At 35.5% G+C, this 20,994-nt stretch overlaps 1 protein-coding gene across 12 annotated transcripts in view; it reads right to left on the bottom strand.

Annotated features, from left to right (window-relative positions):
* Positions 1–9,768: 9,768 nt before the first annotated feature.
* RGS22 (regulator of G protein signaling 22) overlaps positions 9,769–20,994 on the bottom strand; it is a 125,757-nt gene continuing 114,531 nt past the window's right edge. For 4 of the 12 annotated variants that reach the window (XM_064588075.1, XM_064588069.1, XM_064588066.1 and 1 more), the window contains 5 exons: positions 20,781–20,939; positions 17,482–17,580; positions 15,927–16,020; positions 15,729–15,809; positions 13,947–14,103 (listed from right to left, as the gene is read on the bottom strand). In XM_064588075.1, coding sequence (XP_064444145.1) covers positions 14,045–14,103; positions 15,729–15,809; positions 15,927–16,020; positions 17,482–17,580; positions 20,781–20,939 — 492 coding nt within the window. In that variant the 3' untranslated portion in view covers positions 13,947–14,044. The other 8 variants (XM_064588067.1, XM_064588068.1, XM_064588071.1 and 5 more) reach the window with 8 other exon arrangements.

Genomic DNA, 20,994 nt, shown 5'->3' with positions numbered 1-20,994 from the left:
AAATGTCAACTTTTGGATCATCTGCATAACTCAGTGAACTATTTTTTTTTTCAAAAGACCAGTGCATGAGGTTACAAAATTTTACATGGATAAAAGATCCATTCGAAGAGCAACATAGACCAATGGATTTTCATGTAGCCAAATACAACAAAATATTGATATGGTTTCAGATTCTATATGGCAACTAACCTTTTGGAATCTACCAGTTTTTCAAGTGTTGGTGTAGTATAAAGAATACCCATCCTGGGGCGCCTGCGTGGCTCAGTCGTTAAGTGTCTGCCTTCGGCTCAGGTCATGATCCCAGGGTCCTGGGATCGAGCCCCACATTGGCTCCCTGCTCCGCGGGAAGCCTGCTTCTCCCTCTCCCACTCCCCCTGCTTGTGTTCCCTCTCTCGCCGTGTCTCTCTCTGTCAAATAAATAAATAAAATCTTTAAAAAGGAAAAAAAAGAATACCCATATTTATCTGAGAAGGCTATTAAAATACCCTCCCTTTTCCAACTCCGTATTTGTGTCAGGCCAGGTTTTCTTTATATAGTTTGACCAAAACAACATAATACAACAGATTGAAAAGAGAAGCAGCTATAAGAATTCAACCATCTTTTATTAAGCCAGACATTGAAGAGACTTGCAAAAATGTAAAACAATGCTACTCTTTCCCCTAAATTGTATTGTTTCAAAGGTACAGTTTTTTTAAAATAAAAATGTGTAATTGATGCTAACATGATTTAATGAATCTAAATAAATATTTAATAAATCTTTTTGAAAGTTCTGTTTTAATTTATAATTTAGTAAATATCAATAGACATAAATACATAAGCAAAAGACCTTTGGGGTCCTTAATATTTCCAGGAGTATAAAAGTGACTTGAGACCGAAAATGTGGAGATTCTCTGATTTTATTGCATGCAAGGAGAGAAAATAGACATGATAAGGTGTGTAAGATAATAGAGGAGCATGTACTTGATGCTAAGGCCTATGGTCTTTTTCCTACAGGAAAGGGAATCTTCTTAATAGCCCTTTGATGATACCAGCAAACACTTTAAATACAAATGAAAAATAAAGATACACATACATATACTTCTTTGCTGTGCAATTGAGTAATGCAGTAATTTTTTACACATTGCTTTATGGAGGTGTAATTTACATACCATAATATTCATTCATTTTAAGATTCAATGATTTCCTAATAATTCTATTGAGTATTGCAACCATCACCACAGTCCAGTTTTAGAACATTTCCATCTCCCCAGAGAGATCCCTTATGCCCATTTATGTACGGTTAATCCCTGTTTCCATCCTTAGCCCCAAACAACCACTAATCTAATTTCTGTCTCTACAGATTTGCCTTTTCTGGAAATTTTACATGAATGGAATCATATAATAAATGCTATCGGTCTGTCTTCTTTCACTTAGCATAATGTTTTTGACGTTCATGTATGTAGAATCAATCAGTAGTTTGTTCTTTTTGTTGCTGGATAGTATTCCATTGTATACATGGGCAACATTTCATTTATCTGTTCACCAGATATGTGATTGATTGATTTTTGTGTAATTATTCACATTTTGGCTATTATGAATAATGCTATGAACATGAGCATGCAAATTTTTGTGTGGAAATGTTTGTTTCTCTTGGGTAGATTCCTAGGAGTCGAATTGCTAAGGAGTATAGTAAATACATATTCAACTTTTTAAAGAACCGTCAAATTTCTTCAAAGTGCCAGTTACATTCCTACCAGCAATGTATGAGTTTCTCCATATCCTTGCCCTCACTGGTTAATGTCTTTTTGATTATAGCTACCCTGGTGACTGTGAGTTGGTATCTCATTGTGGTTTTCATTTGCATTTCTCTGATGACTAATGATGTTGAATATCTTTCCATGTGGTTATTGGTGATTCACATATTTTCCTTGGTGAAATGTTTATTCCGATTTTTGCTGATTTTAAAACTGGGTTGTCTTCTCATTATTGAATTGTAAGAATTCTTTATATATTCTAGACATAAGTCCTTTGGCTGATATATGATCTGCAAATATTTTCTTCCAGTCCTTGGTTTGTCTTTTCATTTTTCTAGTGGGATCTTTTTGAAGTACAAAAGTTTTCAATTTTATGAAGTGCTATTTATTTTTTCATTTATGGATCCAGTATGTAGTTGATTTAATATTGAGGAATTATTTACCTAACCCAAGGTCATGAAGATTTTTCTCCTGTTTTCCTTCAAAAGTTTCAGTTTTATTGCTTACATTTAGGTCTATGATCAACTTTGGGAAAAATTTTGCATATGGCATGAGATAATTTCTCACTTGGAACCTTCATTGAAAATTGATGATAAATATAAAGATTTATTTCTAGACTCTCAATTCTGATGCCAACACCACACTGACTTGGTTACTGTAGTTGTAGAGTATACATTTTGAAACTGGAAATTGTAAGTCCTCTAACTTTGCTCTTATCAAATTTATTTCGACATGGATACTTTGAATTTCCATATAAATTTTAGGATCAGTTTGTCAATTACTATAAAAAAATCTGAAGAATTTTGATGGGGATTATGTTGAATGTTGATAAATTCCAGGACAATTGGCATCTTGACAATATTGAGTCTTCCATTCCATGAACATGCAATGCATCTTCATTTAGTGAGTTTCAAGTTTTATTTAAATTCTAGTTAGTTAACATATAGTGTAATATTGGTTTCAGGCATAGAATTTAGTGACTTATCACTTACATATAACACCCAGTGCTCATTACAGTAAGTGCCCTCCTTAATACCCATCACCCGTTTAGTTCATCCCTCATCCACCTCCCCTCTAGCAACCTTAAGTCTGTTCTCTATACTTAATAGTCTCTTATGGATTGCCTCCCTTTTTTTCTTCCTTCCCCTATGTTCATCTGTTTTGTTTCTTAAATTCCACTGAGTGAAATAATATCATATTTGTCATTCTCTGGCTGACTTACTTTGCTTGGCATAATAAGCTCTATTCACATCATTGCAAATGGCAAAGTTTCATTCTTTTGATGGCTGAGTAATATTCCATTGTATGTATAAATATATATATATATATAGCACATCTTCTTTACCCATTCATCAGTCAATGAACATATGGGCTCTTTCCATAATTTGGCTATTGTTGATATGATGCTATAAACATCGGGGTACATGTGTCCCTTCAAATCAGAATTTTTGTATCCTTTGGGTAAATACCTAGTAGTGCAATTCCTGGGTCACAGGGTAGTTCTATTTTTAACTTTTTGAGTAAACTCCATACTGTTTTCTAAAGAGGCTGCACCAGTTTGCATTCCTACCAACAGGGTAAAAGAGTTCCCATTTCTCTCCACATCCTTGCCAACATCTGTTGTTTTCCTGTGTTGTTAATTTTAACCATTCTGACAGAGGTGAGGTGGAATCTCATTGTAGTTTCATTTGTATTTCCCTGATGATGAGTGATGGTGAGCATGTGTTCATGTATCTGTTAGCCATTTGTATGTCTTCTTTGGAAAAATGTCTATTCATGTCTTCTACCCATTTCTTTTTCTTTCTTTCTTTCTTTCTTTCTTTCTTTCTTTCTTTCTTTCTTTCTTTCTTTCTTTCTTTCTTTCTTTCTATCTATCATCTATCATCTATCTATCTATCTATCTATCTATCTATCTATCTATCTATCTATCTATCTATCTATCATCTATCTAGCTAGCTAGCTAGCTATCATCTATTTGACAGAGAGAGACACAGTAAGAGAGGGAACACAAGCAGGGTGAGTGGGAGAGGGAGAAGCAGGCTTCCCGCCGAGCAGGGAGCCAGTTGAGGGACTCGACCCCAGGACCCTGGGATCATGACCTGAGCCAAAGGCAGACACTAACTACTGAGCCACCCAGGCGCCCCGTCTTCTGCTCATTTCTTAACTGGATTGTTTTTTGGGTGTTCAATTTGATAAGTTCTTTATAGATTTGGGATACTGACCCTTTTTCAGATCATTTGCAAATATCTTCTCCCATTCCGTACGTTGCCTTACAGTTTTGTTGATTGTTTCCTTCACTGTGCAGAAAGCTTTTATCTTGATGAAGTCCCTATAGTTCATTTTTGCTTTTGTTTCCTTTGCCTCCAGAGATGTCTAGTAAGAAGTTACTGTGGCTGATGTCAAAGAGGTTGCTGTCTGTGTTCTCCTCTAGTATTTTGATTGTTTCCTGTTTCACATTTAGGTCTTTAATCCATTTTGAATTTATTTTTGTGTATGGAGTAAGAAAGTGGTATGGCTTCATTCATTTGCATGTTGCTGCCATTTTCCCAAAACCATTTGTTGAAGAGACTGTCTTTTTTCCATTGGATATTCTTTCCTGCTTTGTCAAAGACTAGTTGACCATAGAGTTGTGGGTCCATTTCTGAGTTTTCTCAGAACAGTTGGTTCTGTTTATTTGTGTGTCTGTTTTTGTGCTGGTACCATATTGTCTTGATGACTACAGCTTTGTAATATCTTGAAGTCTGAAATTGTGATGCCTCCAGCTTTGCTTTTCTTTCTCAAGGTTGCTTTGGCTATTGGGGTCTTTTGTGGTTCCATACATATTTTAGGATTGTTCTAGCTCTGTGAAAAATGCTGGGAGTATTTTGATAGGGATTACATTGTGTAGATTGCTTTGAGTAGTTTAGACATTTTAACAATATTTGTTCCTCCAGTCCATGAGCATGGAATGTTTATCCATTTCTTTGTGCCATCTTTAATTTCTTTCATAAGTGTTCTATAGTTTTCAGAATACAGATCATTTACCTCTTTGTTTAGGTTTATTCCTAAGTAATTATAGTTTTTGGTGCAACTGTAAATTGGATAAATTCCTTGATTTGTCTTTCTGCCACTTCATTATTGGTGTATAGAGATGCAACAGATTTCTGTACATTGATTTTGTGTCCTGTAAATTTGCTGAATTTGTGTCTCAGTTCTAGCAATATTTGGGTGAAGTCTTTTGGGTTTTCTACATAGAGTATGATGTCATCTGCATATAGTGAAAGTTTGACTTCTTCCTTGCTGATTTGGATGCTTTTTATTTCTTTTTGTTGTCTGATTGCTGAGGCTAGGACTTCCAGTAGTATGTTAAATAACAATGGTGAGATTGGACATCCCTATCTTTTTCCTGACCATAGAGGAAAAACTCTGTTTTTCCCCATTGAGGATGATATTAGCTGTGGGTCTTTTATATATGACCTTTATGATTTTGAAGTATGTTCCCTCTAGCCCTACTTTGTTGAGAATTTTTATCAAGAATGGATGCTGTACTTTGTCAAATGCTTTTTCTGCATCTATTGAGAGGATCATATGGTTCTTTTCTTTTATTAATGTGGTATATCACATTGGTTGATTTGTGAATATTAAACCATGCTTGCAGTCCAGGAATAAATTCCACTTGATCATGGTGAATCATTCTTTTAATATACTGTTGGATTTGATTTGCTAGTATCTTGTTGAAAATTTTTGCATCCATGTTCATCAGGGATATTGGCCTCTATTTCTCCTTTTTAGTGGAGTCTTTAGTTTTGGAATCAAGGTAATGCTGGCTTCATAGTTTTCCTTCCATTTCTATTTTTTGGAACAGTTTGAGAAGAATAGATATAAACCTTTCTTTCAATGTTTGGTAGAATTCTCTTGTTAAAGACATCTGGCCCTGGACTTTTGTTTGTTGGGAAATTTTTTATTACTGATTCAAGTTCTTTGCTGGTTATGGGTCTGCTCAAATTTTCTATTTCTTCCTGTTTGTTTTGGTAGTTAAATGTTTCTAGAAATTTGTCCATTTTTTCCAGATTGCCCAATTTGTTAGCAGATAAATTTTCATAATATTCTCTCATAATTATTTGTATTTCTGTGGTATTGGTTGTGATCTATCCTCTCTCATGATTTTATTTATCTGGGTCCTTTCTCTCTCGCATGCATGCTTTTTTTTGGTTTTTGGTTTTTTTTTTTTTTGATAAGTCTGGCTAGGGTTTTATCAGTTTTATTAATTCTTTCAAAGAACCAGCTCCTAGTTTCATTGATCTGTTCTACTGGGGTTTTTTTGTTTCCAATATCATTTATTTCTGCTCTAATCTTTATTATTTCCCTTCTTCTGCTGGCTTTAGGCTTTATTTGCTGTTCCTTTTCTAGTTACTTTAGGTGTAAGGTTAAGTTGTGTATTTGAGACTTTTCTTGCTTCTTGAGGTAGGCCTGTATTGCAATATACTTCCCTCTTAGAACTGCCTTTGCTGCATCCCAAAGGTTTTGGACTATCATGTTTTGATTTTCACTTGCTTCCATGTATGTTTTATTTCTTCTTTAAGAAGAATGGTGAACCCATTCATTCTTTAGTAGGATGTTCTTTAACCTCCATGTATTTGTGGTCTTTCCAAATTTTTTCTTGTGGTTGACTTCAAGTTTCATAGCATTGTGGTCTGAAAATATGCATGGTATGCTCTCAATCTTTTTGTATTGGTTGAGGCCTGATTTGTGACTCAGTATGTGATCTATTCCAGAGAATGTTCCATGTGCACTTGAAAAGAATGTGTATTCTGTTGCTTTAAGATGAAATGTTCTGAATATGTGTGTTAAGTCCATTTGGTCCAGTGTGTCATTCAAAGCCATCATTTCCCTGTCGGTTTTCTGCTTAAATGATCTGTCCGTTGCTGTGAGTGGAGTGTTAAAGGTCCACTATTATTATGCTATTATCAATGAGTTTCTTATGTTTTTCATTAATTGATTTATATATACTTGGGTGCTCCCAAGTTGGGGGCATAAATATTTACAATTGTTAGGTCTTCTTGTTGGATAGACCCCTTTATTATGATATGGTACCCTTCTTCATCTCTTGTTACCATCTTTGGTTTAAAATCTAGTTTGTCTGATATAAGTATGGCTACACTGGCTTTTTTTTTTTTTTTTTTTAATGTCCATTAGCATGATAGATGGTTCTCCATTCCCTCACTTTCAACCTGCAGGTGTCTTTAGGTCTAAAATTAGTCTCTTACTCAGGCAGCATATGGATAGGATTGTTTTTCTATCCATTCCGCTACTCTATGTCTTTTGTTGGAGTATTTAGTGCGTTTACATTCAGAGTGATAATTGATATATATGAATTTAGTGTCACTGTACTACTTGTTAAGTCATTGTTTCTGGAGATTTTCTCTGTTCCTTTCTAGTCATAGTTGCTCTTGGTCTTTCTTTCCCACTTAAAGAGTCCCCTTAAATATTTCTTGCAGGTCTAGTTTAATAGTCACAAACTCCCTTAGTTTTTGTTTGTCTGGGAAACTCTTTATCTCACCTTCTACTCTGAATGACAGCCTTGCTGGATAAAATAGTCTTGGCTGCATAGTTTTCCCATTCAGCATGTTGACTATATCATGCCACTTTCTTCTGGCCTGCCAGGTTTCTGTGGAGAGGTCTGCTGCTAACCTTATTTGTCTTCCCTTGTAAGTTAGGGATTTCTTTTCCCTTGCTTTTAGGATTTTTTAGGATTTTTTCCTCATCTCTGTATTTTGCCAATTTTATTACAATATATCTTGGTGTTGGCCTGCTTTTGTTGATCTTGATGTGCTTTCTCTGTGCCTCCTAGATTTGGATGTCTGTTTCTTTCTCCAGATTAGGGAAGTTTTCCACTATAATTTGCTCAAATAAACCTGTCCCTTTTCCCCTCTCTTCTTCTTCTGGGACTCCTATGATACAAATGTTATTATGCTTTATGGAGTCACTGAGTTCCCTAAGCCTACCTTTGTGATCCAATATTTTTCTTCTTCTCTTCAGCTTCACTATTTTCCATAATTTTGTCTTCTATAACACTTATAACAGTATGGAGGTTCCTCAAAAAGTTGAAAATAGAGCTACCCTATTACCCAGCAATTGCACTACTGGGTATTTACCCCAAAGATACAAATGTAGTGATCCGAAGGGGCACGTGCGGCCCAATGTTTATAGCAATGTCCACAATAGCCAAACTATGGAAAGAGCCTAGATGTCCTTCAACAGATGAATGGATAAAGAAGATGTGGTATATATATACACAATGGAATAGAATATTATGCAGGCAGCAAAAAAAAAAACCCCGAAATCTTTCCATTTGCAATGACGTGGATGTAACTAGAGGGTATTATGCTAAGCGAAATAAGTCAATCAGAGAAAGACAAGTATCATATGATCTCACTGATATGAGGAACTTGAGAAACAAGAGAGAGGATCATAGGGAAAGGGGGTGGGGAATGAAACAAGATGAAACCGGAGAGGGAGACAAACCATAAGAGACTCTTAATCTCAGGAAACAGACTGAGGGTTGCTGGAGTGGAGGTGTGTGGGAGGGATGGGGTGGCTGGGTGATGGATATTGGGGAGGGTAGGCACTATGGTGAGCACTGTGAATTGTGTAAGACTGTTGAATCACAGACCTGTACCGCTGAAACAAATAACATTATATGTTAATAAAAAAATTTTTTTAAAGCGTATGCCAATTAAGAAAAAAACACAATTATTCACAGATAATGTACTGTCAAGTAATTTTCAATTATATGACAAATGATAAAGATACACATTTAAGAAATAACATGAATTAGATTATACCTTTAATACTAAATCTGTTTATTAGAAAATAATACATACAAGCTGAAATCTGACCCACTTGGCCAAATTACTTTTGGATTATTTCACTATTATTTTTATTTCAAAATATGTTTATTCACCCCAAACAATAATGTAAACAAAGTATGAGATCAATTTTCCCATGTTTTGGAGGGTAAAAGTTGACAAAGTATACATGGTAATTTGTGTGTTTTAAAACCTGAGTCTCTTCCAAAAGTAAGCTTTTTTTAACGAGAACTCAACTCAACTCATAAAATCAAGAAGCACATCAGATATAAAGTTAGCACAATTAGAATTAATTTATTTATTTGTACAAACCCAAGTCAGATTTAAGGGTACTTTTAAGATTACCTAACATATATATTACATTAAATGTAAGTAAGGAATTTAAGTTTTATTAATTCAACAAATATTGACTGAGCATTTCCTTTAGGCATTACACTTCCAAAGATGATGTAAAAAAAGAGAAATTATTCAAATGGATGTAATATAGATACCACTAAAACAAATAAGGCATTTCTTGGAAGGCACTATTGGTGGTGTTATGGGGCTAGGTACTATGATACTTTTTTAAAAAGGATATGCTGGGGAACTAGAATTTAAAGGTTCCATTGTAAGTAGAGATCTCAAAAAATTAAACATAAAAATGTTCCAAAGTCTAAAGCAGTGTTCTCAACTAGGTATGATTTGGCAACGTCTGGAAATATTTTGGGTTGTCACAACTGGGGAGGTGTTACTGGCCTCCACTGGATAGAGGCCAGGGATATTGTGAAATATCCAACACTGCACAAGATAGCCCTCCACAACAAAGAATTAGCTGGCCAAAAATGTCAATAGTGTCAAGTTTGAGAAACCCAGGCCTTAAGTAACTTAAGTGATTTAATGTGATTTAATAAGCACTAATTTCTTCTCTGAAAGACATGATGACACACAGGTGTATTTTCATAAATATGAAAAATGATATGGATAGAACAAAGATTATATACTTTCCATGAAATTGTGACATTATTATGTATTTTCATTATAAAAATACTAATGGCAAATTTTTGTGAATGGCATTATATCAACCTTTCTTACATATGCAGTGATTTTTACCTTCCTGTGATTTTTACAGTGGAGACATTTCCTTCATTTTTTCAACAAATATTTAATGAACATCTATTTTCTAGATATTTTATGAAGGTGCTGGGAACGAAAGTTCAAATAACAGCTTTATTGGGGAAACAGGCATGTGAACAAAAAATTACAATCCATATGACAAGGGTTATTATAGAGGAATAAATCAGCCACAGAGTGGTAAGACAGAAGCGGGAGTGATAATTTCTGTAGTTGTTGGCGGGGGGGGTGTGGTCTAGGGTAAGAGAAGAATATCAAAGATAGCTTCCCAGAAAAACAAATGCCTGATCTGAATATTTATATCAGAAGACAGAAGGGACTTACACATATGTCATGCTAAGTAAAGAATTTCTTGGGGCACCTGGGTGGCTCAGTTGGTTAAACATCCAACTCTTGATTTTGGCTTGGGTCATGATCTCAGAGTCAGAGCCTGCTTAAGATTCTCTCTCTCCCTCTCCTTCTGCCCTTCTCCCCTCCTTGCACACACACTGTCTCTCTCTCTCTCAAAAAAAAAAAAAAAAAAAAAGAGAACTATCACTAACAGGTCATCTTTTTTTAAAAGATTTATTTATTTATTTATTTATTTATTTATTAGAGAGAGAGGAGGGGCAGAGGGAAACGGAGAGAGTCCCAAGCAGACTCCCCACTGAGTATGAGGAGATCATGACCTGAGCCAAAATCAAGAATCAGACACTTAACCGACTAAACCACCCAGGTGCCCCACTGACCATCTTAACGAAGGATTTAGGCAAAGTAATGTCATAAGAAGGTATGATTTTATAAAAAAATCACTGAGCACAGTTGGAGGATGGTCAGGCAGAAGAGAGAGATACTAATTAGGACTCAGATTCAAGGTGATAAGAATCTGGAACAAGGCAGTCATCCAATAGGCTTGGGAGAAGGAGGAGATGAATGAAGAGATGTTAAGAAGAATCAGTAGAAGCACAGTCGGAAGATACTTCCTGAGCATGCTAATATAATGAAATTGTCTCTAGTGCTAAAAAGTTGAGACTAGCGCATGCTGGAGGATGCTTTGAGAGTAGGCCAAAATGAGCATGTAAATATTTATAATATAAAAATTGCCATCAATTTAATATATATATGTATAACACAATACAAACGTAAATAATTTAACTTTTCTTAGTTTTATCTTAAAAATAAAACTGACTACAGAATATTTTGAAATACTGGTGTCAAACTCGAGGGTCCCATCCAACGTGTTAAAGAGCTTAGAAGTCATCACTACTGTCTTCAACAAGAAAAAAGCTGAACAAACCGAAAATCAACAATTCTCTTTGGATCCTTCAAAGAACTGTGGTAAGAGGGCAAACCGCTGCCCTTAAAGCTGGAGAGGAAGACAGGCAGATACAGAGAATCAGAGCTTACCAGGAGCAGAAGCCGGCAGCTGGAGTTAATTTTGGGAGAAATTCTTTGTTGTAAATGGTGACTTGCTCCAGGCTCAGGGCAGACCAGCTTGAGAGGGGCCCTGTCTTTGCGGGGGGGGGGGGGGGGGGGGGCAGTCCACATTCTTGGGTTTTACTTCCAGTAGCTCCACCAGGTTTTCACTGTAAAGATCAGAGAAAAAAATCCCCTCTGCTTCTGGTCGGGGGAGTGGTAAAGAAAACATTTTGGAATACACCCAGAGTTCTCTTCCTAACAAGGCCTGCCCTCAAGAGAAACTATTTTACCAGATCCTAATGGACTGGGGTTTTACTAAAGCCTAAATGACCTGGGGGAAGGGAAATACTGAACTCAGTCTCACCGGAAGACTGACATATAACCATCAGAATGTAAAACACTTCCCCTCCTCCTACACTTTACCACATCAACAGGGTTCTGGTGTAATAACTGTGATTGCAGCTAAAAGAACTGCAAGCCTCAGGACCTATTAAGGAGTCTCCAGGAAAACCCAAAACAACAGAGGAGACAAAAACAAGGACATATGGGAAATTTCAGCCTATAACCCCACAGCCACAGCAAACAGTAAATATAGCCTAATGCCTAGCCAGATAAACATAAAACCTCACACTAAAGGCCCATATAACCTCAGTTCCTTTTATCATGTCTTGTTTTCTATAAAATATTACAAAGCATGCTAAAAGACAAGGAAACAACAACAACAAAAAAAAAACAGTCTGAAAAGATAAAGCAAGCCTCTGAACCAGACTCAGATATGGCAGAGATTTTGAAATTATCAGACCAGAAATGTAAAATGATTATGTTAAGAGATCTACTAAAAAACTGGATGTCAGAGCAGATGGGTCATATAAGCAAAGATGGAAGTTCTAAGATAAAATCTAAATGAAATACTAGAAACTAAAAACATTGTAATGTAAATGAAGAATGCCTTTGATGGGCTTCCCAACAGACTAGACATAGCTACGGAAAGAATCAGTGAGCCTGAAGAAAGGTCAATAGAAAATTCCAAAACTGAAATGCAAAGAGAAAAAAAAAGTGGAAAATAACAGAATATCCAAGAACTTGGGACACTTACAAAAGGTGCTACATGTGCATAGTGGAAATACCGGAAGAAGAAAGATAAGGAACGGAAGCAACATTTGAAGTCATAATGACTGCAAATTTTCCAAAATTAATGACAGACACCAAACCACTGATCTAGGAAACTCAGAGAACATAAGCAGGATGCATACCATAAAATCTACACCTAGACATACTATATTTGAATTGCACAAAGTCACAAAGAGAATCTTGAAAGAAGCCAGGGGAACAAGATAAGAACTCTCTTTGGTTTCTCTTCTTTTTTTTTTTTTTCTTATGTTAATCCCCATACATTACATCATTAGTTTTAGATAAAGTGTTCCATGATTCATTGTTTGTGCATAACACCCAGTGCTCCATGCAGAATGTGCCCTCCTCAATACCCACCACCAGGCTAACCCATCCTCCCTCCCCCCTCCCCTCCAGAACCCTGTTTGTTTTCTGAAAACATGCAAGCCCGGGGAGAGTGGAGTGAAATATATGAAGTGTTGCAAGAATAAAACCACTAACCTAGAATTCTGTATACGGTGAAATTACCCTTCAAAAGTGAAGGAGAGGGCGCCTGGGTGGCTCAGTTGGTTAAGCGACTGCCTTCGGCTCAGGTCATGATCCCAGAGTCCCGGGATCGAGTCCCGCATCGGGCTCCCGGCTCAGCGGACCCTATCCCCTCTCATGCTGTTTTTCTCTCTCTCTCTCTCTCAAATAAATAAATAAATAAATAAATAAAATCTTTAAAAAAAAAAGTGAAGGAGAAATAAAGACTTTACAAGGCATACAAAAATTGAGGGAATTTGTCTCCAGTAGACCCACCTTACAAGAAATGATGAAAGAAGTTCTTCAGAGAGAAGGAAAATGATAATAGGTCAGAAACTTGGATCTACATAAAGAAGGGAAGAGCATTAAAGAAGGAATAAATGAAGGGGCAATAATGTTTTATTTTTCTTATTCTTAATTGACCTAACAGAAAACAGTTTAAAATAATAATAGCAAGAATGTATTCAGTGATTATAGCTTAGGGACAAGTGAAATGAACTGACAGCAAAGTGATAAGGGACAGGAGGGAGCAAGAGGACATGCTCTGATCTAAGGCACCTGCACCACCTACGAAGTGGTACAGTAGTACTTGAAAGCAGGCTTTTATTAGTTGTAAATGTATACTGCAAACTCTGGGGCAACTACTTAAAAAAAAGAAGTATAATTGACGTGCTAAGAGAGGAGAGAAAATGGAATCCTATAAAATGTTCAATTAAAACCAAAGGAAGGCAGAGAAAGAGTAGAATACCAAAAAGAAAAAAAGAGAAAAAAGGAAGGAAGGGAGGGAGGGAGGGAGGGAGGAAGGAAGGGAGGAAGGAAGAGAAAGGAAAGGAAAGGAAAGGAAAAAAAGAAAAGAAAGAAACAAAGATCAAGTGCAAAGCATAGAAATGTTACACGCTTCACGGCCACCCCAGGGTGTGGAAACCACAGGGCTTCCAAGCTGTAACAAGTGTCCAAACCACCGCTTTAGAAGAAAATCTCTATCTGAAGCGTGCCTCCTGATGCTTCCCCCCTTTAAAATGTTTCTTCAAAACTCTTTAGAGAATCAGGAATAGCAATTTCTACTTTGAAAATACTCTCGGGTTCTGAGAGAGAGGAAGTCTGTTGCTTCCCATCCGGTAATCCAGGTCACAGTCTTTAGAGCGTCGGCGTCCCAAGGCCTACAGCTGGTGAAGTTCATGCTCCCGCATCATTTCTGACACTTTCTCCTTTCTCTCTGGGAAAGAGGAGAAGACGGTGTGTGTCTGGGCTCTCTCTGATACACGTGTAACCCCAGTAAATAAGGGGGCTTTTACCTTTTCAAGCTCTTCTCGTTCACCCTCACAGTTCATTGCAAAGAGTGATCCGGGGAGCTGCTCTATCAGAATCACCTAGGACATCTGTTAAAGAGGGACATTCATGGGTTTCGCCCAAGAGCTATTGAATCAGACTCTCGGAGAGCGAGCCCAGAAATCTGCCCTGCTGGCAAATGCCACAAGTAACTCTTGCACATGCTAAAGTCTGCATCTGAGGACCACTGCTTTAATACTCGGTTCCTTCAGAGCTGGGGAAAGGGATGGGGTTCGAAGTCACTTCTCTTTATGTTTTGGGTCAATGTACTGCTAGGAGTATTTGCCCCTAGCCCCCTGCTGATTATATCTGCTAACGAGATAGAGTCAATGCTCCAAGAACACTTACTGAAAGATTACCTGAGGAGCATAACACGGTACTTAATGAAGTTCTGTGATTAGCAACCCATTTTGATTCTTCTAACCTAGACAGAAGTCATTTTATTCTAAATAAGTTTTTAAAAATTTTATGGTCTCGTATGTCATGTGTACAGAATAGCTATCATTTTAAAACTATGAGAGTACAACATGCCAAATTTTATTTAGATGGTAAGCTTGCTCTAATGCAGGCCATCAAAAAAAATCACTTGAGCTTCCATGTCAGTTAAATTTGGCTTAAGGAATTCCTGCAAGAGAAAAATAAATGGTTGAAAACAGAAGCAGCTATGGAAAATCTAAATCGAAAACAAACAAAAAACTTACAAAGAGTTGTAATAAGGATCAAAAAAATGAACAGATATGTCAGCAAACCCTCCAGGTTGAGGCACTGTGAGGGCGGCCTAAGGGGTTGGGGAACTTGCAGAAGGGTACAGTGGCTAGGATAAACCAAGAGAGAAAAAAGATGAACAGGCTAAGAACATAAAGGCCTGCTCATCAAACCCTCCCGAGAACCAGAAAACCCAAATCCACAAAAAGCTAAGCAGTAAGACAGAAGATCAGAGAAACGGGACCTTTACTGGGTTCTTCAAATACCGGCTCCATGGGTCACGCATATACCACATGTTTTCCTATACTACTTTGTAAAGGCACTGAAGCCTTTCCCTGAGCAGCCAGTCAAAACCGTATAATCCTATCAGTATCTGCTTGGAAAAACTTGGGAAACTGAGCTAGAGCCTATTCTTCTGTTGTTCTTTGTGGAAGAAAAGAATAGATAAGGAGTAAATAAAAACAATAAATCATCATTCCCTGGAAGCGTTCCTTTTCAGGGGACTGTGCCACTTAGAAGGGAGGCAAGGTGCTCACTCTTACGCATCAGTTGGTTAGTGGTGTGTGTGTGTGTGTGTGTGCAGCTGTGTATGTGCATGAGTGTGTGTGTCAGAGGGACATGGATGGTACTGAACAACTTTCAGTCTGTGACTTACCTTGCATCTAGCAGCAGCAGGTTATATACCCACATGAGTACCATCACTCTAAAAATGGGATGGAGTGTTAGGTTGTCAGCAGAGGAGAAAAAACAGAAAGGGAAACAGAACACACACACACACAGACACATGCACACGCGCACACACGCGTGCACACACACACATATACTGAAATTCTCCAAAGTTGTGGTTCAGAGCAGTTAGGAGGAAAGCAGTCTTCATCCCTTCTTGCTGTCTCTATGCCGATGGCCTCATGGCAGGCTGAATTCTAACAAGGAAGAAAGAACTGCAGGTAGACTATCACTGAAAACTCACTCTGGATGTTGTGGGAAGATATGGTCTTTTTCAAAGACATGGCTGAAGCAGGAGACTTAAAATTTGTAAAAGATGGTGTAGCTGCACAAAAATAAGAGAAAGAAGGAAAACAGTGAAGTAATCAGCAGCAAAGTCCTCTACAATTAATCCATGGTAGAAGGTAACAAAGCAATCCTGTAGGCAAAAAGCAAAAATTACCTGTAAATAACTTTTTTTCCAGCTCTTCTTGAATTTTAAGAAGAACCCTTTCCTGTTCTAAGGCTTCTATGTACTTGGAGTAGCACCAGGTTGGCTAGAAAGACAATTTTCAAACTTAATTTTGGAAATGTTTGCCCCAGGAAATAAACTGAAGGTAAGATGACTTATATAAGCCTCTTCATTTAAACCTTTTATTGCAGTATAACAAATTTCAATAACAGATCATTGAATATAACTCTTCAATGATGTGCTGTAATTATATGTGTTATAACTATTTCTCAATGAATCAATGTTACAAAGGCTTTATAGATTTCTTGACAGCTATGCAGACACCTATATATTTAATTTGATTATGAATTTAGATGCTTAAGAGAGATCCAAGTTTGGGGGGGTATTTTGCATTTGGATTAATTGCAATTCTTAAATGTGCAAAATCTATCTGAAACAAATGCATATACAGAGCATCCACACTTGCAAAATGTGGAGTGCATTATTACTCTACCAATTGCTGGAATAATTCACATGTATTCCTTCAATAGCAACAACAATAATATATTGTTATATATATATATTTGGTTTCCAAAAGGTTTTTAGTTTCTTACAAAACTCTTGAGATATATGACAAGAGATCACCACCATCATCATCATCCCCTTTTCTCTCCCTTTCTCCTTTTAACAGGCTCAAAGCAAATTCTGTGATTTTTTTTCAGGCTTCCAGGTAATACTGTAAATGACAGTGAAAATTAGAAGCCTGCTATCTCAAATTCCACATTTCCCCCTTTATTTTTACACCATGTTTCTGAAATTTAATGCTTGTTATTTGCTAATGAATGTTCTTCCAAGTGGCATTATTACATACCCACACACATTTAGATATTACCTTTTTCAAAATATGGTGTCACAAAATTGGATATTTCCCTTCTCTCAATAACAGTTTTACAGTTTATCAATCTATCTTAGCTGAGTGGCTGAATTTGTTTGACATTCCTAAATGCCAAAAAGATTGTTTCTTGAGCTAGTGTTATCCTAAGACACAAATGCTTTTGATACAAGTCATTAAAAATGGACATAAACTTATGAAATTTCATGGAATGTACAAGTTATACATGTAAATATAAACATAAAAACTGTGAATGTATTAACATGTATTGTTGATGGTCATGTACTGGCCAATTTTATGACCACTTCAAAGGATTAAAAACTTGAGATGGAGCCTTTGATGTTTTTCTTTCTTTTTTTAACCCAAGAATATATCAACCAAATGTATTCTATCTTGTTCTCTATCTGCCTTATTCTCTTTTCCAATAAGATAGTCATTTCAACTGCTGCCTCTTAAATCTTCTTCATATGTATCAAAAAGTATTTTTGTTGATTATATTGTCTAAGATCAGCTGAAATTTTCATGTTCTCCGAAGGCTCAAGGAAATTCCCTTCCAATCTCTCGCATAATTTTACCTTCATTTTCAAACAAGCACACCTCTACTATTGTAAAATAATTGAGTGACTGCATTCTACTATAGAAGAAGTGGTATCTGTGACACCTGTAACTGCTTACCTGTCGACCATATGCTTGTATGCCTAAAACTGGGTCAGTGGCTAGAGTAACTGTTTTGATAGCAGATCCTGAAGAACTTGCATATTGTTTGAGTCCATCCTGTAATTATTTTAAATTAAGTTATTCCAAAAAATGGATAAAACTATATTAGTATAAACTTACAGTAAAAGAGTCACAACATTAAATGAAAACATGTTTTGTGGTGAGTACCACACCTGTGGTTTCATCAAGTCAATATTACTAATGTGACATAATTTATGAACTCTTTAATTTTCTTTCATACTAATATAAAAATATTTTAAATAAATAATAAATTATGAAGAACATAAAAATCACTCCCAAATTCTGGCATCTAAGGAAAACCATTGTAAACAATTTCATAAACATCCATCCAAAATTCTTACCAGAGAAAGACATAGATATAATCTATAATTTTAATACTTATATTTTATTACATAAATTTCATGAAATGGAATTACACTATATGTGCTCTTTTGAAATATCCTTTTCATGTTAAATGTTGTGAAAATGTTTCTATGTGAATAAAAGTAGAATGGGAATGTAAAGGGGGAGGGTCTTTTTATCAATCACCAGTATGCCTACCATACAACATATAGTATACACACGAATATTTGAATGATGAAATGAATACATTATTATTTCCCATGATGAACTGTCCTATGCACGCAAATCCTGAATGATAAAAAAATAAACTATATCATCACTTCAACAGGTGAATAATAGCCTGGTAAAGGTATGTACCATAGATAATTTAATCAATGCCTGCTATTAGAAACTTAAGTCATTAAAAATTTTTTACTATTATAAATGATGTTGTGTACACATTTGAGTTGCTGAGTGTATGGTCCAAGAAATCCAGTCATGAGTCAGAGGAGAACTATAAAATAAATTAACTAAATATTCGTATACAAATACTTGCATATATAAAATAATACTCCAAATCATAAATGCAGAAACTCAGGCCAGAAAAAGACCAAAAATATAAAAAGGAAATGTAAAATTATAGTTTACTGGACTTAAAATAAGACTGAAGAAAAAGACAAAAATCTCTCAAAAGTGAAGCTATAAGGTACTCAAGGGAGAAGAAATTTGATTGAATAGATAAGAGGATTTATGCACCTATTATTTATATATACTTTCTTTCTGATTCATATATATGTATATAAATGATATATAATATGTATATAAATCAGATATATGGATCTAAAAGTTTATATATACATATATATGCACACACATATATAATATGTATATAAATCCCCCAAAAAAACTTAGCAAAAGATATAAACCTATAGACTCAAGAACCCGAGTCATCCTCAGCCAAAATAAATCCAAAGGAATCCACATAAGACATATCATAATCAAATTCTGAAAATTAAAGACAAAGAAAAAATCTTGAAAGCAGTAAGTGCGAAACAATACTTTACCTATAGGGAAAAGAAAGAATAAAATAATAAATCTTGGAATATCAGGAGGGAAGAAAAATTGAAAGAGCAAAAATATAGGTTAACAGAATAGATTTTTCTATTCTCCTTGAGTTTCCTAATTTATGTTTGAGGCTTGAAGCAAAAATTATAAAATGTTGGCGTTTTCATTTTCTGTTTTATTCTTATGATGGCTTTATATGGATATCATCTGGCATTTTCTGCTCATTTTGAAATGTCTTATATTTTCCTCAACCACCTCACCCTTTATAGGGATGTGGTTCTCAGTATATGTTGAGGAAATATTTAAAATAAGTATAAACAGGTGAGGGGAAAAGACTTAAAGGGGGAGAGCAGTTTCTAGACTACTCAAACTGGCAAAATGTCAACACTAATAGACTGGTGAAAGTCATGTATCTATAATGTAATATCTAAAGCAACCACTAAAATATCTAACAAAGACACACCCAAATAAAATTCTAAGAAATAGTCAAGTAATCCATAGGAGTGCCAACAAAGGAAACAGAATAAAATGAAAAACAGGGGGAACAACCAAAACAAGAAATAAAATGGCAGACTTAACTAACATATAAAAAACTACACTAAAGATAAAGAGACTAAATACACCAATTAAAAGACAGAGATTGGCAGAATAGATTTTTTTAAAAAACCACCGTGACCCAATTATACGCTCTTTAATTGAAATATAATGGTATAGGTAGTAAAGGAATAGAAAAAGATACACCATACAAACATCAAAGCAGAGCAAGCTGCTTCTGCAGCTTTGGAGAAGTTTGGCAGTTTTTTTTGAGAACCTCCATAGTCCTCTATATTATTTACAAAATTGTATACATACATGTATAAAACACTATCTTTAAAAAGATCTGGAAGAATATATCCCAAGCTTAGTGGTTGCTCTTGGGAATGGGGAGGTTAACAGAACGCAGAACTGGGATTAAGAGAGTTTGCTCTTTCTGCAGTATTTACTCTTTCTACAGTATTTTAAGGAGATGAAAAAAAAAAGAGGCAAAATGTTAGCAGTGTTTATTTTGACCTGTGTATATATGAGCATTCATTATATTACTTTTGCATCTTTCAGCAACTTTTAAATTTCTTTTAAAAAATAGAATAAGCATAAGCCTATAAACAAATAAATTAGTTAGATGCAGTTACCCTTTTTCAATTCAAAGAAAATAGATAAATATAGGGATAGACAGATGAATGGATGAATAAATGGACAAATAGGCAGGTTGGGCAATTTATGATTCATATTTATAAATTTCACAGTCAATGTTTTATTCTGTAATTGTAATACTGAAAATGCTTTCCCATGAATACATGACATCTTTTCATTCATTCTTTTTTTTATTCCTGACTTACTCAGTAAACAGTGATTAATAATTGAGCATATGCTGGACACTGGTCTATGTGCTATGATACACAGATGCACAAGACAGATACTATCCTTGGGAATCTCAGTCCAGTGAGGATGACAGATGCAAAAACTTATTTATGAGGCTATATAAAGCATTCTCCAAGAGAGTTAGGAATGTTACTACAGTGGATGTGAGCTGCTTGTGTTGCCTATTAGGGTCAAGGAAGCTTCCACAGGGAAGAGGTGACATTCGAGATGAATTTTGAGAAATTCAAAATGAAGTCTGAAACCTCTAACTAAATTATTAAAGCCACTAAAATCTGTATTCTATAATGTCTCTGTATTTTTTCTCTGGCCTAAATTCTTCTCTAAATTCATGCACAGCACATACCTTTTAAAAGTGTGATTCAAACCATAAGAAAAAATAAATAAATAAAAAAATAAAAGTATGATTCAACTCAAAATGAGTTTTGTCTTACCTTTGCAAATTTTTCATCTTCTATGACTGCCAATTTTTTTTTCTGCTTATTATATTCTTGTCTTCTCTCTAAAACACTCATAATTTTTTCATCAGTTAAATTCTTCCTAAACTCACAAAATTGAGGCCAAAATTTAAATAGAACCCCAAAAATTGTCATCTGTATAAAAAACAATGTCTCGGGTTACAATTTCATACAAATGTACCGATTTAAA

This window comes from Mirounga angustirostris, unplaced genomic scaffold, assembly GCF_029215605.1.
Source record: "Mirounga angustirostris isolate CCGP_5_RB_7025 unplaced genomic scaffold, mMirAng1.0.hap1 SCAF_4, whole genome shotgun sequence".
Lineage (NCBI taxonomy): Eukaryota > Metazoa > Chordata > Mammalia > Carnivora > Phocidae > Mirounga > Mirounga angustirostris.
This window is presented reverse-complemented; position numbering and strand designations above follow the sequence as displayed.